The sequence below is a fragment of the Emydura macquarii genome, unplaced genomic scaffold (genome assembly GCF_026122565.2).
Source record: "Emydura macquarii macquarii isolate MOO-44397 ecotype Brisbane River unplaced genomic scaffold, CSIRO-AGI_Emac_v2 contig_2636, whole genome shotgun sequence".
Lineage (NCBI taxonomy): Eukaryota > Metazoa > Chordata > Testudines > Chelidae > Emydura > Emydura macquarii.
In genome coordinates, this window is record NW_027132773.1 from 14,166,196 (window position 1) to 14,184,142 (window position 17,947).

Genomic DNA, 17,947 nt, shown 5'->3' on the forward strand with positions numbered 1-17,947 from the left:
TGAATGTTTGCCATTGGTTAGAATAGTAATTTCAAATCAGAGTTAAATCTTGATACTGCCAAAGGAACTGATATGTGCAGTTCTAATGAAAGAGCAAATATGATGCAATAAGTGGGTTGTGGGAAATCAAATGGATGAGATGCTAAATGCTGCCAGTTGAAGTTTTGCCCTTTTGGAAGGAGATGGTCAAATTTTTTAAAGCTGATTGTAACACTCCTCCAAATTTACAGCACACACATAAACGTACAAGCTTTTACATAAAGTGAGATAGAAAATATACACAGTTCAAAATGTACGGATCCTGAAAGATGATGAGTTCTACTGAAGTCCAACACCCAAAGGCTAATTTTAGGCATTTTTGGTTGATTTTGTACATGCCAAATTTAAATATTTGAAGCTGATGGGATTTGCATGCACTGTCTTCCTCAGAACCAGGCCTTTGGAGCAGTAGTTCTCAAATTTCTTGAGACCATTTCCCCCCTCCCAAAATTCACACCCTCTCCCCTTGATAATTAACAGATTAACTAATAGCTGTGGGACCATCCTCTTTTCAGTTTTGCTGGTGCAGATTTGAAGGGGCTCAGGCACTTGTAGAGGTTTTGGTTTTTTTTAAACAAATTTTCTTGTAATCAAAGTAGTCTAGGAAATGATTTCTTGTGATCAGCCTGCAAGATGCTGACTAATTTGCAGCAATAAGAATAAGTAATTTTAGTGGGCATATCCTTTGGATGAAATTAAAAACCAAACAGAAAAAAAAACTAACCCAACCCAACCAACCAACTACTATTGGTTTCAACGATAAAAAATTAAAATCATGATATGGAAGTCAGCTGTGGCAGGGATGGATAAGTATTATAAAGGAGATAGACAGACTTCCAAAGTCATATGGAAATCTCACAAATGCTAAAACCCAGAAGCAATGGAATGGGAGTGGGAAGGAGGCTAGCGTTCCCGCAATGGAAATAGTGGGGGGATGGCAGCTGATGGAGGTTTCCACTCCCCCTTTCTCCCCCCCATGTTTTCCACCACCAAAACATCTCGCAGAGGAGGGACTAGAGCAGCTGCCACAGAGCATGAGAATTGGGATGGCCACTAGGAACAGCTCTCCACTCTCTGCCTTCCAGCCACCACTAGTACCAGCAGAGGCACCTAGCCCAGGGAAGGGGCAGAAGCACATGTTCCCACTGTTGGGGTGGGGGACAGGGCACCAAGGCAGGGAAGCATTGACACACACGGTGCCTGCCACCCAGTTGTGCGGGCACAGGGCACCAGCTGCCAAGGAACCATAGGAATGACAATAGGAACTTTTAGGATGCCCCTTTCCAGGGAGGAGCTGGCTGCTCTCCCTGTTCACTCCCGCTCAGAGATCCCCATGTTTCCCCTCCTATTCCCCATTCACAGCAAGCTTATGTCCTGTGCTAGAAACTCCCTCCCTCCGCCCTATTCACAGCAAGCTTATGCCCCACACTAGAAACTCGCTCTCTCTCCCCTATTCACAGCAAGCTTATGTCCCACAGTAGAAACTCAGGGGCACAGTACAAGTACTTTTGACCTCATGGGTGATCTTCTGTTCCCTTGATTGTCACAGACTGCACTTGAAGAATCCTGGTCTTAAGTAAATGAATAATCAGTAAGGATCAAATTAAAGTACATTACAATATTATATATTGTACTAACAATAGCAACTTAATTACAGTTTAATTGTGTCATACTTTATTATTGACAGCCATCTGTTTAGTTATCTGTATGTTCATAGCCTATCATTATATTTCCTAAATTTGTCAAACTCAGATTGTGCCTTGAAATTTTCTACGGTATACTTTATGCTGCACAGATTCACTTAAATGCTGTTAAGCTCTGTGAAGAGAATAATTTACCATTATATAAAGGATATATGACTTGGTACAGCCAAGTCTGATATTTGGGAGCTGAGTTGGTTGGTTCCATAGTAACCATTTCACCTCATTGCTTGTGCAGACATGCTCTGCATTTCTATTTCACTTTTACAGACTTGTTCTGTTGTTTACCTTCATTGTATTTGTGAAAAAGTGGAGACAGAACTAATGAAAGACTATCACAGGCAAAGACAAGATTTTGAAAGGACTTCTCAAAAGTATTTTTCAAGTTCTAAACCTAAAATCAACATAATTAATAAATAGATATTAAAGTTAAGGCTTGTTCTTGGGCTGAGGCATATGAAAAGCTTCTGCATTGTTACAATAGGCTACTTCCTACAAATTTAAATACCTTTAGACTAAAGACTCTATCCTAGTTTTCAATAAGTGAGTGTGTATTGCCAAGTATATTGTAAATCCAGTTAATGTGCTAGCGTAAGTGGCAATGGACACCTCATACCAGAAGGCAGGATCAAGCCTTGAGACCAAATTTATGCAGCATACCTTTTACTATGTGCAATATTTCTGGTTTGGGCCAGAGAAACAGAGAAAGTGAGAGACTAACTATATAGCCCAGTGGTTACAGCATTCAGCTGGCAGGTGGGAGAGGCAGGTTCACGTCCCTGTTCCAAGATTTTTTTTTTTTAAACAAAGTGAAACAGCTCCAAAAGAAGAGATTGAGAAAGACCCACCCTTTAACACCCAGTAGCCTGGTGGTTAGGACACACTCTCCTCCCTCCCTTCCCCCGGCTATCTTTTGTGCAGATTAGGCATGAGCATGCTTAATGGATTGGTCTTGCAGGTGACACAGATAAGGAAAATGCCTAGTTGGAGAATGCTGCTAGGGCTGAGGTAAGCTTGGGTGCTGAGCAGCTCAATGGTGTTGGGACTTATGCATTTTTGATATGCCCACCAGTGGAAACTTAGGCACCCTCCATGGTCCCTTAATGTTGGACTTAGTTGCCTAGAGAGCCTGTGAGGCACTTAAATCTCTTTGTTAATCAAATCCTTTTATTTGCTCAGATATTTGTTCAGGCAATTATTATTGGTCTGCTAAATCCTATTTTTTTTAAAGATATGTTTGAATTCAAAATTCACCTTTTATATATAAAAGGAGTCTAGCAAACCAAATCCAACAGTCCGATAAACTAACCCCTGTATTATCCCCAATAGGAACATCTGTTGTAAGTGTATAAAACAATCCAATTGTCATCTGGCTGATTATTCTTACCTATTCATTCTGTATGCGCGTAAAGAATTTCTAATTTGTGGTGTATAATTTTAGATGAACTATGGGTCTATTAAGAGTAAAAATCAGGTTAAAAATGTGGGTTTTTTTAAAGCAAAAAAAGTTTTGTTTTAGCAAAATGTGAACACTTTAGAAGTGCTACTGAAGATGAGCTCCTAACAGTCCTTGGGGACTGTCAGGCCCTTCCACAAATTATTTTCAAAACTAGGGGAAAATGGAAGTTACACACACTAAATAATGGAGGGCTAAAATTGTCTCACTTCTGCACTGGTGGTGGTGGGTGTCCAGGCATGATGATATTTTTATCTGAAAACCAGAAACCCCACATATAAATTTGCATGAGACTTTGGAACTAACTGCTTATAATTTCATTTTAATATTAAGACTGTTCCATTTTAAAAGTTACATTTGGAGAGGCGAAAGGGGAAAAGTAGTTTTTAATCTTAATAAAATGTATGTTGTCTAGCAAATTGATCTAGTGCCCCAAAGATAAGGCTTAAATAAAGTATTTCATTCACAGTTTATTTGAAAAGAACACACTTTTGCTACACACAGAGATGCCCTCAGGTCACCAGATTCATTTATAATGTATGCTGTGTGTTTCTGTATTCTAAAATGGGGAATTAATTGATGATGGATAATGAATACTTTCCACCCACAGACCAAATGCAGCCATCATTTTAAGAATAAATCTATTATTTTACCATCCAGAAAGACAGAGATCCCTCCTTCAAATTGTTCTCAAATTTAGCCATATAAACTAAGTAAAAGACCCATCATAATATTAACCAAACTATGAATTTTCTTCAACTTATGATTTTTAAAAGTTTAATACCAGGGGAGAAAAAAAGCTAAATAGAGCTTTCAGAAGTGATTGCTGTAATCTGGCTACTTAATAGAACAACTTAATGCCACTAAAACTGGCTAAAGAAACTAATTTAAAAAAAATTATTTGCATGTAGTAAGTAAAACCATATTACAAATTAAATAAATGTTAACAGGAAAGTTTTCCCCTCTCAATGTATTTAGCTTGTTGCAAAAATAATTCTGGTATAAAAATCTCCTTTGCTCCCTTGGCTGACTTTTTAACATCATACAAAATGGATATAAATGGCACACCAGCTGCATTATTAACAAATACAGGATTACTTTCCGCTAGATGAAATAATATCTCCTCTAATTTTGCCTTAGATGGAGAAGAAAACTATGAAGACAGTAACAATGTATAGAAAAATAAACTGACTAAGTTTCACAGTACAGCATGTAACAAAATTTTAAGAATTCTTGAAATTTCACTTACATATTGTGTATTTAAGGAAAAGATGATTAATCAATATTTCACTCAAAAATACAAATAAGAGGTTTTAGGAACATGAATTAACTATATATATTAAAGTTTGAAAGTCCTTCCCAACCCACTCAAATGTACTTGTGAAGTAAAATATATGTAGGATAATTGTTAAATTGACATGAAAAAATTTAAATAATTCTGTTCAGATAAAAATTGATGTTCTTACTAAAATGATATACTGTCTGATATAACAAATCCGGTCTTGAAAACATTTTGCAAGTAATACTGACTGATATTGTAACACAGTAACTAACGAACAAATATCTATGGACTTCGCACACAAATGTCATTCTACAAATTCTTAATTGGGCATCCGAATACTATTGCTTTTGTAAGTTAAACACGAAAAACTTTATTTTAGAAAATAGCAATGTTTGCTCAGGGCACTTCTTCAGGATTAACTATGTGTTGGGGTTAATGGGCTGATTATCTTCAGCTATCAACTCCTCCCAGCCACTCATTAATCAATAGGAAATGCTCATCTGGTTGGTAGTTACTGCTGAATTAGTGGCTGTATATTATACTAGATATTGAGAAAATACTCAGATATCTTACTGATGCACATTTGCTAAGTATTGACTAGCATATTAAAGAACAGTGATTGGTCATAAATATATTGTTCGATGTTTCACATAAAACATAGCACATAATACCATAAATTGTAGTCTATACACTGTGTAATGAACCGGGGTGCACGACACCAAACAATACACAATACAACCCCTATTTTATGAACTAACTGAGGATTGAATTCATTAAAGTGAAAAGTTTATAAAATTTAACATCTCAAAATTAGTACAGTGCAAAAGTTAACTTACTAATCATTTGATGATCATGTATATAAAAGAGTAACAAAAAGTAGTGTTTCTTGGCCATCATGAAAGAGAACACTGAAGAAGACTACTTTACCAAGGCAAGACTCATCTGATACCAAGGTATCGTCACCAGAGTGTAGGAAGGTACATCTTTGGAATTGGAATAATTTCTATCCTATTTGGAACTTTGAGAGATCAGGACCTTGAATTGTTCCATGGACTGGACTGGAACTCAGTGTAAAGTACAGAGTATGTGCTTATCCATTCAATTCACCTGGCTGCTGAACTGCTGGGCATTAATTCATCCAAGTTTGCACAAGGCCTCCTGGGTTATGCCAAAGTATAGCACAATGCAGTAGTCCAGCTTCAGGGTGAAAAAGGCTTCCATCACTATAGCCAAGCCTGTATCCAAAAGGAAAGGAGGGTAGTTTCCTGGCCAGCAAAGCTGGAATAAAGTGTTTCTAGAAATTGTTACTTTTTTGATACCCGTAAGACCCAGAAATTTCTGGCCATATTGATAAGTGAAGGGCAGAATGCTTCAATGAAGGAAGGAATTCAGTGAACTTTCAAGTACTGCCATCACCACCCTTTGCAATATCTCGACTAGCATACAGATATTAGGGTGCTGGACAAGACAGAAGCACCTAGATATAAAGACAGATATTCCCGCAGTCAGGTTAGTTGCAGTCTTTGCTAGATGGTGTTGAACGATATCAACAGGTATAACAGCACTAGCATGGAGGATTGATCTCTGTCCATAGTACTGAGATCTCCTGACAATGCAATTAGGGCAGTCTCTACTAAATGCAGACCTGAAACCAGACTGGAAGGGGTCTAGAATGTTGGTGGTGGTGATGAACTGCTAGAGTTTGCTAGCCACCAACTTAAAAGAATTTACCCCAAGAGGAAGGAAGATTAGAGACTGAGCAGTAGTTGACATGCTTAGTGGAATTAAATGATTGTTTCTTGACCATGAGTCAGATTGATGCATGTTATAGAGGTGATGTAAATAATCCCTCCCTGAGGGAAGAGTTGACGATCTGTCAGTAGTGGCTCTAAGTATTCTCCTCTGGCTTTTACTAGCAATGAAAACCACAAGTCCATGTATGTGCTTTTTCTGTGCTTCCAGTACCTCTGTTATAAACACTGGCTTAAATTCTGTTTGGAAAGGTGAAGTGTTTTTCACCTTTTATCTCTAGCTGGTTTGATGGAGCTGGAGAAATTGTCTCCAATACACTTGAATCTTTTAGCATTCTTCATAGCATGTGGCATTTAAGCCTGGAACTCTACAGTGGTCTAGACCTGTTAGTCGGCTCACTAACTGGAAGAATTCTGCAGGCTGAGATTCCGTACAAGTCCTGGTGGAAAAGGAATATGACTCTTTACTCTCCTGTTCCACAAAAGCATGGATATCATACAAATCCTTTATAACACAGCTGAATGGACTCAGATTTAGTTCTTCACTATATCACCCTCTTCTGCTTTCTTGTAGATTTGTGTTGTACTGAATTAAGTTACATCAATAAAGTTCAACAAATTCATAAACCTAAACAAAATATTTTCATCCAACAATACCAGAAAAGTCTCCCATATACCAGCTGTAAGTGCCTCAACAATTAAATTCACATTTGCAAAAAGATATCTCTCAAGTGCACAATACATAAAAAATTAACAAATCACCAATAAACATAACAGCAACACATACCTCCACTCCAATCTGCCCAAACACCCTATGCTGTCAAATCTCTCCAGAAGTCCTAACAAACAGAAACTGACACATGCCCATATACTTGGCCCATGAAGGTAAATTCCTCCTCCCCTAAATAGTAAAGAAAATTTCCAGTAGGGCTACAGGGAAGTACATGTGACAACAACTGGACTGGGACAAGAGATACAAAAATATTTGGGGCTTTTAGCTTCAAAATTAATTTAATTTAATCTTATAAAATTGTGAGAAGACAACATGCCTATTATGCTGCATCCTATCTAAGTTACAGCACATCCATCATCACAGTATAGCCTATGAATGTTGAGACCTCCGAGATGACCTTTAAAAGTCTCCTTAGAAGGTCGGAGGCAGCATGGAGTTTAATTTTGGAAGCTACAAGTTTAAAACCAATTGGGGTAGGGATTCACTGAGAAGTCACCTTTGAGGGCATCTCTATTTGGTGCAAATGTTGTGTGCCTCTGCAGGTTTGTCGTCTTTAGTTACTAGGAGGAAAAAAGTCTGGAAAACAACTGGGAATTATATTGTTTTCTCTTTCATTTTATCAAGAGCCCACTTGAAATTCTAGGCACTTCAGTATATTATTTGGACATTTAAAACTATTTTTCTATATTGCAGAAGCTATTTCCATTATCTTTTACGTTGCATCTTCACTAGCATTTTTCTTCAAATTTCCCATTATTCCACTTTCACAGGTGAAATTCCACCATTAGTAGTACTAATGTAGACTAGCTGGCAGCAATTTAACCACCATGTTATCTAAACTTGCTTAGAACAGGTCTAGATGACATGGTGGTTAAATCATTAGTGGCTGGTCTACACTCGTGTTCCAACAAGTGGAATTGTAATATTAGAGCAATGATGGAAAGTCTGAAGAAAACTGCTAATGAAGGGGAGCCCTTAGTGTTAACTTGAGTATATTTTATCTTAAGAAAGAAGTTGTATTGCTGTTTTAAATCTTTATTTTTAATTATTCCTATGATACAAGTTTAATTTTTCCTCAAAATCAAATCAAATGAAGTACGCATAATAATTTTTGTTAAATCTTAGCCTGCTCTATTATTTAGCTAACAATTTGCTCAACATACCATGCTGCCTACTCAAGTGACATTACTGAGTAACCCAAACAGTGAATGCTTTTCACACTGAAGAAAAAAAGAGAAAATATGAAAAACTGCTTTCACTTCAGGGGAAGTGAAGAAAAAAACATTCATTGATAGTAGGAAGACTGGGAGATGTTAACAGATCATGAGTGTTTCATATCTAGAGTTTAATATCAGATTTCTTTTTATATATAGATAGCAATATAAGTTCCATTTCTTGACACCATGACTTGGTATCCCTAGACTTGCACGGTTACTGCTGAAGCATGCTAGAGGAATTAAAGCCCTTTTAATGTTTAATGTGTTCCTCTTTTGAACCACAAAGAATATTAATCCTCCTCCTCTCATCCACCAACAGCTGCACTGTTTTTCCTACTTACTAGTGTGTAACAGGATAGCACTGCATGATTGAGCGAATATAAAACACTGCAGTTTGTTTTTTAGGCAATCTCCCTCCAACAAATAGGAAAAATATTTAGGCATCTGATGCCTGAGATGCAACAATCCCATACTCTATCAACATCTGTGCTGAAAGAGTTAAATTTAAGAAATAATTAGCATAATACATTTCTGAACCCTTTCAAAATTTGACAGCAACCAGTTCAACGAGCCATGTTGTACATGTATTCCTAGAAATAGGGGGTATGTGTGAATGTGTGTGAGAGAGAGAAAATGAAATTTAAAATGAGAAACAAATAGCCATAGTTAGATTCAGAGACATTCAGGCATGCATTGTTTAGCATTCCCTATGCAGCTCCACCAATGCATCTCAATCCTGGCCTTGCTTCACTCATCCAACTACTTCATATAGCTCCAGATAGGACTCCAGTTCCAACAAATATCAGACAACACCAGTGGGGGGAAACAGACTGGCCAATTACCTATAAAAATCTACAAAAATTTTGGAATGTCAGAATAAATATTTTTCAGATTCATCCTGATACCCTAAAGTCAGGCCAACTGTCTACACTGTTTTTGAAACCAGAACTGAAGGATGCAGCTGACTGACAAACTGATGCAACATGTTGTCCCTAAGTAATCCCTTATCAAAAACTGAAAGGCCAAAAGCTAGTTATAATGTTGCAGTTATAATGCTGAACTTTCACTGACATTTTAACAACCATCTTGACACCCTAACTGGGTCTCCATGGACTTCTACAGAATTTTTTTTTAACTGTAAAAATTATAACCAGGTCTCCATATGTTATTTATGTGAATAGAGAATTAATACTGATGAAAAAAGGATAACACGATGATGAGCTATTCTGAGTGGTGAGAGGATATTTTCTAAGCCATTTCAAAAACTTGTCTTTTAAAAACAAGTGTCATCATTCTGAGATAACACTACAATATTAAAGCCTTTGGCGCAGGCCATTACTTCCAACTTCTTCCTAGTACCGAGACCCTTTGCAAACATATCTATATCATTTCTTTGATTTAAGCATTCTATTTAATTTCTGTAAAAAAATAAAAATTTTAGTATGCATTTAATTTCCAGCCAACGAGTCTTTAGAGTACACAACAGTCAAAGCTCCTAAAATATAGCCACAATTTTTCCCATCAAATTGATAAAGGAAAAAAAGGAATAAAAAGTGACAAAAAACACAATGATTCCCCTCTATATTAAAATGAAAAGCTTTTTCTGCAGTATTCTGGTCAATGAGATTGAAGGATGTTGGTAATGAAAATGTGAGTACTGAGCATTCCAGATATCGTAACAGATGGGGATTTCTAAGGCACCATGATATTAATACCACAGTAAAGGCATGCATACAAGGGTTTTCCCCAAATTCCAACAGGGTCCAGGCAACCTTGACAAGTCATGTACCAGTTCACTAGTCTAATGTACCTTGTACACACTGGCAAAGTCAGATTTGGGAAAGGAGTATAATGGAATAGCTGATCCCCTCCCACCGCATCTCTTAGAACTCTACAGAAAATTCTCCTGCTCCTCTAGAAGTAGAGCTCCCTTGGTGCTTGCTCTCCAATGCCATTTATCATCCATGATATTTAACTCTCAAAATGTGAGTAGACAAGTGGATATGTTAAGAGCTGACTTTAGGAAAGCAGAGAGGAAATAAATCAAGTTCTGCCTACCTGAGCTGGAGAAGTTTCAAACTAAACAAACACTGAGCTGACTGTATACCAGAATTATTTTACACTAACTTAGAGAGGTGTGCTTTGGAGAAAGGAATGCATGGGATATAGCAGCCTTGAGAGTTTTAAAAGAACTCTATAATCAATTAGTGCATACAATTTACATCTGACCATGTCTTCTAAGTTCCATTTTGTTCATTTACCGTCTTCTTTCCATTAGAGGAAACAGTTTAATACTGGAAACATGCTCATCCCTGTACAATACACAAAAATAAATACTGTTCCTGCCCCCAAAAGCTTAGTCAGAAAGAATGGGAAACCCAGAGGTGCAATAATTTAGAGTGTTCCACCATGTCCCATATTCCTTGTCTCCTAATCATTAAAATAAATGAAGTGAAGTTTTTGGAAAGATCTGAATGAGAAAAGAGTGGTGGCTTTGTGAACTGGGACTGGGAGGACTTTCCACACAAAGGGATCAGAATATAAAAAACAGAGAGATGGGAGTGGAAAAAGAAAACGAATAGGGTACTGAGTCTTGCATCAGCAGCTTTCGACATCTGTAGGGAATGGAGTTGATTCTTGGTTACACCAAGGCCCCTTTACATGTTCTGGCAGTTTAGAGGCCTCCAAAAGCAAAGGGAGCCCGACTTCTAGTCCTTCTTGGACATATGAGACATGCCCATACCACTGGGTCTCAAATAGTGCTCTGCTTGGTAATAAATGTGATGTGTGTGTCCATTTATCGTTTAAAAATAAAACTGACAACTTTCTTCCTCCACCCCCTTACTGCCTCAGTTGGTACTGGTGAAAAGTGTGTACATGGTTATAGCCACATATACAACCCTCAAAAAGAAACAGCCTCAAAACAAACATTGGAAAAACATCATATTAAGAAAATGGAAGAATTCTCAGCATCTGACTGAAGTGGCAGAACCACCCTGCTTATAAATGTTCATACTCAAATACTGCTGTAATATTGTAAAATTACTATTTTAAAACATTCCATAATTTATTAAAATTATACGTCTCTCTCTCTCTCTCTCTCATATATATATATATATATATATATATATATATATATATATATATAAAAGAAGGGTTTCTGCAGGTATGTTAGTAACAAGAAGAAGGTCAGGAAATGTGTGGGCCCCTTACTGAATGGGGCAGGCAACCTGGTGACAGATGATGTAGAAAAAGCTGAAGTACTCAATGTTTTTTTTGCCTCCGTCTTCACAGACCAGGTCAGCTCCCAGACTACTGCACTGGGCAGCACAGTATGGGGAGGAAGTAAGCAACCCTCAGTGATGGAAGAATAGGTTCAGGACTATTTAGAAAAGCTGGACATACACAAGCCCATGGGGCCGGATGCAATGCATCTAAGGGTGCTGAGGCAGTTGGCTGAAATGATTGCAGAGCCAATGGCCGTTATCTTTGAAAATTCCTGGCAATTGGGGGAGGCCCCAGATGATAGGAAAAAGGCAAATATAGTGCACATCTTCAAAAAAGGGAAGGAAGAGGAGGATCCGGGGAACTACACACCGATCAGCCTCACCTAACTCCTTAGAAAAATAATGGAGCAGGTCTTTACAGAATCCATTATGAGGCACTTGGAAGAGAGAAAGGTGATCGGAACAGTCAGATGGATTCACCCAAGGGCAAGTCATGCCTGACCAACCTGATTGCCTTCTATAATGAAATGATAGGCTCTGTGGATGTGGGAAAAGCGGTGGATTTGGGAAAAGCAGTAGATGTGATATACCTTGACTTTAGCAAAGCTTTTGACATGGTCTCCCACAGTAGTCTTGACAGCAAGTTAAAGAAGTATGGGTTGGATAGATGGACTATAAGATGGACCGAAAGCTGCCTAGATCATCGGGTTCAACGGGTAGTGGCCAACACCTCAATGTTTAGTTAGCAGCCAGTAAGCTGGAGGATGGAGCGGATTGCACCCTGAGCAAGTTTGCAGATGACAAGAAAATGGGGGGAGTGGTAGATATGCTGAAGGATCTAAGATACAGAGTGACCTAAACAAACTGAAGAATTGGGCCAAAAGAAATCTGATGAGGTTCAACAAGGACAAGTGAAGAGTCCTGCCCTTAGGACAGAAGAATCGCATGCACTGCTACAGACTGGGGATCAACTGGCTAGGCAGCAGTTCTGCAGAAAAGGATCTGGGGGTTACAGTGGACAAGAAGCTAGATATGAGTCAACAGTGTGCCCTTATTGCCAAGAAGGCTAACGGCACATTGGGCTGCATTAGTAGGAGCATCGCCAGCAGATCAAAGGAAGTGATTATTCCCCTCTATTCGGCATTGATGAGGCCGCATTTGGAGTATTGTGTCCAGTTTTGGGCCCCCCACTACAGGAAGGATGTGGACAAATTGGAGAGAGTCCAGTGAAGGGCAATGAAAATGATTAGGAGGCTGGAGCACATGACTTATGAGGAGAGGCTCAGGGAACTAGGTTTGTTTAGTCTTCAGAAGAGAAGAGTGAAGGGGGATTTAATAGCAGCATTCAACTACCTGACAGGGGGTTCCAGGGAGGATGGAGCTAGGCTGTTTTCAGTGGTGGCAGATGACAGAACAAGGAGCAATGGTCTTTAGTTGCAGTGGGGGAGGTCTAGGTTGGCTATTAGGAAAAACTTTTCCACTAGGATGACAGTGAAGCACTGGATGGGTAACCTAGGGAGGTGGTGGAATCTCCATCCTTAAGAGGTTTTGAAGATGCAGTTTGACAAAGCCCTGGCTGGGATGATTTAGTTGGGTTTGGTCCTGTTCTGAGCAGGGGGTTGGACTAGATGACCTCCTGAGGTCTCTTCCAACCCTAATATTCTATGATTCTATTATATTGTTTTCCCGACTACTAGACAAATCTCACACTAGAAACATATGAACAAAGTCACATTGCATGTCACATTTAAAATTAGACAGACTGGCCAAAACACAAGAAAGGGTACAAGAAGAAATAATCCTGCTCTCGTAGGAAGATGTGCAGGGTCACCTAATAAGTCTTTCATCTGAATATACCTTAACAAACATACCCATACAATAGATGCACTAATGCAAATGTGATTTTTTTTTTTTTTTTTTTAAACAACAAAGAGTCAGCATTTCAAAAACTACTGACATAATTTGATGCCCTCAATTCCAACTTTATTTATAACAAAACAAGATATTATAAAGGACCGTCTGGCTACTCTCAAGCATCAGGCTATGATCCATTCCTTCAATAGTGCTGACTCTCTGAATTAGACGCCCAGAACATTCCTACTGTTATGTTAAGTAGGTGCTAATTATATGCTTGGTGCTGTAAAGGGCACAAATAAAAAAAAAGCAGTCAGTGTTCTGCGGAGCTTACAATTCTAAGAGCCCAATCCTGCAAACAGTTACCAAGCACATCTTTATTTCTGTACATAGTTCCACTGATGTCTTGCATTTCACCCCATTTAGTTTTAAAATATGCCGAGTGGCTTCCATCACTTTTTTTGTGAGACTATTCCACAGCCAAATTCCTTAGTGATCTCTCACTGTGAGGAAGTTTTCCTGATGCTCAGTATAAATATTAGTCTTTGTAATTTCATTCCATTATTCTTGGCTATTCCCCATAGCAAATATTTTAAACAAACTCTTCAATATTTTATTTTTACAACCTTCAATTATTTGTCTTTCATTCCCTCTTAATCATCATTTAGGCAAGTTATATTTAGCTGATGGGCCTATGCACAGAAGTTTGCAGGATCAGGCCCTGAGAACAGATACAAATATAACTCATTAAGAAGTTTGGAGGACAGTGCACTGTAACTTGTTGGCTAAAATGCTGTGTTCTCTTCTAGTAGCTGATCCTCATGAAGTGGTTGAGCCTACTAAGGTTTCAATATAATGGAACTTGTCCTTTAGTGCAAGTGGTAGAAGCCTGTGCTTTGGTTCAATCTCCATTGATGACTGTTTCTGACAACTAGTAAAATATCTGTCTGGAACAAAAGGTTTAAGTGCACTTTACCTGCATTAGGTAACAGTATTCTATAAAAAGATCCTTTAATATCAGAAGACCTGCAGGATTGGCAGAAAAGAGAACATTGGAGGAAGGAAACACCACAGAAAGACTGAAGAGAACTATTAGAGAAATGAGTGTGTCTCTTTCTACTTTCTCACAGGTTAGTTAAAATATAACAATATCTTAAAATGGCACAGACTGCTGACAAAAGACATTGGCTTGTTCAAGTTTTAATAACTATACATTTGTACTGAACTAGTTAAAATCAGATGCTGCTAAAAGAGGTGCTGTGGCAGCAGGCTTATTTTCATAACGAAGTATGTGGTCTCAGACTGCAAGGGAAATTATCTTGGGAGCTATGACAGTCAGAGGGGGGAATTAAAATAAAAAATTATAAACTTCACTAATGTAGGGAACACTGAATAGTACTACTTTGTATTTTTCACACTTTATGCTATTGTTTAATATTTTTATACCATTTGCTTAGTGAAATAATGTGTAATGAAATACCAGTTGTAAATAGGAACTTGGAAGCAATTTGCAACTCTTGTGTAGTTTCCTTCCAGAATTTGAAGGATTTGAAGGTGGAGGAGTGTATGTGAGAGTAAGAGAGACTCTCTCTCTTCATGCTCTCTAACTCTTGTATAATTGCTATACAAACTAAGTTTCTTTTCCTCCCTAACCTTCCTGGATTTTCTCTCTGCTGTCACTTCCTAATAATCTAAAGAATAAATAATTACTAAGATAAGAATTAAACATGATAATAGTTCTTACATATTCATCCCCAAATTTATTTATTTATGCAGATGTCAATTCACCTGATGAAGGTCATTATCCAACGCATACTCCTGAAAGTAACCTGGTGCAGCAGATGATGCTCTAATGGCTTGCCATAATTTATACTGACAACTTCCAATGTAGTGAGACTTGACACCTGGAAGGTGGTTGTAGTTTCTGAACACAAATGCTTTCAGTGGTGTTCCTCTGTTTACAATGGTGCTTATTGCAGCTACCTAGTAGATTAGAAAAATAAAGATAATTTCATATACCAACACACTATATTTCCCACAGCTACAAGATTTAAACATTAGCTTTGCATATCACATTGTGGGTACAGGTACACCTGACAATATAACCATTAAAGTAAAAAGGAAAATAAAATTCACATGACTAGCTTGAACAAAAATGAATCCCTTGTAGTTCACAACCTTGTTATACCCATCTTTTTTATTAGGTATAATCAAGGCATTTTCTTCTTTTCTGTTTTTATCCTATGTCATGCTCTACTGCCCTTCTGGTTGTGAAATATGGACATTGCTCCCTGTGGAGCTCACCAATGCTTCTCCCATGTCAAGCAAAGTCACAGCTGCAGAGCTGAGATACTGCCTCCCCAACATTCTGCTTGCCCATAAAAGCCAGAGAAACTCAAACTCTATGGCAAAGACAGTATCTTGTATTATATTTATCTTTAAAAAGAAAACACAGAACTCAATGGAAAAAAATCAAGAAGGGAGAACTTTTGCTTGTTTGTTTTTTGAATGTGAGGTGGTATAAAAAGAACATACAGACTTCTAATTCCCTATTCCTCTTCCTAACAGGCATCATTGGTTACCAGCACCCTATGGTCAACCGCCAAGAGAAAATAAGGAAGTTTGCAAATCAGCAAATTATTTTTTCTTGAACTTTTTATTTTCAGTGAGAAACTATGAGATTATTACCATTTGCTATTCTATTTTTCACACGCTTTGCCAATTGAAATTTTACAGAAAATAGTCAGCTGCCTTACATGAAATGATGTTTGTTTTTCATTAAGTTAAAGGAAAAGGCAAATGCTGGAGAAAAAATACTCTTTAAAGACAAATCTCTACCTAGAAAAAGTGTCTTAATATTTTTAACTTATCATGTGGATATTATTTCCAGATTCTTGGAGCTACTATAAAATAGTTATTTCTAATCAACACAAAAAGAACTACATTAAAAGATTGCAAAGTGGAGCACTCAGAACGTCAGGAAATAGCACTATCCATGTAAAACTGATGTGTAACACATACCTAATGTTGCAAGCCTCGACTGAACTTTTTTCATGGAAAGTAACTTTAGATTGTCCAGTCTACCACTGAGGCTCATCTCTTAACAATTCATGTATAAACTGCATGAACTACACTTGTGGCATGTCTCCTTACCGCAGAAAAACAAGAGAGACGAAAAATCATTCACTATATTTAAAAAAAAAAAAAAAAAAAAAGTGATAAAATTACTACATAACCAAAATAACTAAGGAGATAAGTAGTACGAAAGTCTTCTATGTTGTATAGTTCTAGAATTTTCCATAAAGATACTGAAGCATCATGAACAAAAGAACTGTGCACGTCATTCCAAATGGGAGAGAGAACGTATTACTTCCCAGAAAGAAAGGTATGGAAGCAACAATCAGCATGCTTTAGAGACACACTTACCCATAATTATAATCACTATTTTCTAAACGCTTACCATAATGACAGTAAGAATTTGCAAGATCTTTAACTGATGATGCAGAGCATTACTGGCATAGTCTAAAACAATGTCTCTTAGCAAATTAGTGGGTGGGTGATACTATTTGCATATTATTTTACAAAGTAGTCTTTGTTTTTGAGAAAGTGTTACTCATCAGTACTTAAAGATGAAGTTATATCAGCATATTAACTCCCATCTCTCAGTTGCACAATTACAAGTAAATCACTCTATTCACAGTAAATATAGCTTTACCGGGGAAAAAACAATATATGTAAAACTTCTATATGACAGTGATTAAGCTACAAATGGTGAAGTACAACACTTTTCTGTTTATCCCAAAAGGGTCGTCTTCTACTCCCATTGAAGCCAATGGCAAAACTTCCACTGACTTCAACAGGAATACGTTCAAACCTAAAAACTCATATTTGGTTTTATAACACCTATACATTTTTCACTTCAGGATTTAATCCTAATCTGTTAAGTACTAAATGCTTCCAACTGTTACTGAATTCAACAAGAGTTGAGAGCACAAAGCACCTTGTGTGGTTGCATATTTTACTTGGATTATACTATAGCCCTGTTAGACTGTAACCATTGCCAGCATTAAAGCAGTTATTTTGAATAACTAACAATTTCATATCTATTTATATATGCATTTTATTACTGAGAACTTGGAAGAAAGCCAAGATCTCAATTCAAGGATAACATTCAAATCAAGTCGGGGAGAACATCTTCTCCCCCCAAAACTAATATGCCATTCCAGCTTTTTCCATGTCCTCATTTTACACATAAAACATAAGTACAGTCACTTGAGCCGGTGTCTATTTTCAGAAAAATCTGAACCTTTTCCATTTAACAGTAAAATATTGAATACAGTACTATAATGACACTAAGACACCTATTAATTACCAAATTGTTCTTAACCATTTGCTATTGTATTTCTCCTCCTTCCTCACACCAAAAATAAAATACCCTTTCCTTTCTCATTTATTACTCTTGTGCTGTGCTAGATATAATAGCCCACCAACTAAATGGTGCCCTTCGTATGCTACGGGCAAAGAGATCGTATCTACCAAAGGGACAATAGGAAACCTGTGATACAGATCAAATGGGGAAAGACTATTAGTTCTCTCACACTACCCACAGGAACAAAGGAAAACAGCCAACATCACAGGAGTGCAAGCCAACACTGAAGGGACTCTGGGATAAAATAGTAAAACTCTGT

At 37.6% G+C, this 17,947-nt stretch overlaps 1 protein-coding gene across 3 annotated transcripts in view; it reads right to left on the reverse strand.

Moving 5' to 3' along the window:
* The window catches only part of PNPLA8 (patatin like phospholipase domain containing 8), a 65,197-nt gene that overhangs the window by 22,019 nt on the left and 25,231 nt on the right, over positions 1–17,947 (reverse strand). For 2 of the 3 annotated variants that reach the window (XM_067564204.1, XM_067564205.1), the window contains exon 8: positions 15,048–15,242. In XM_067564204.1, the coding sequence (XP_067420305.1) occupies positions 15,048–15,242 (195 nt within the window). Of the gene's footprint in view, positions 1–15,003; positions 15,243–17,947 lie in introns of all 3 variants that reach the window. The other variant, XM_067564206.1, reaches the window with a different exon arrangement.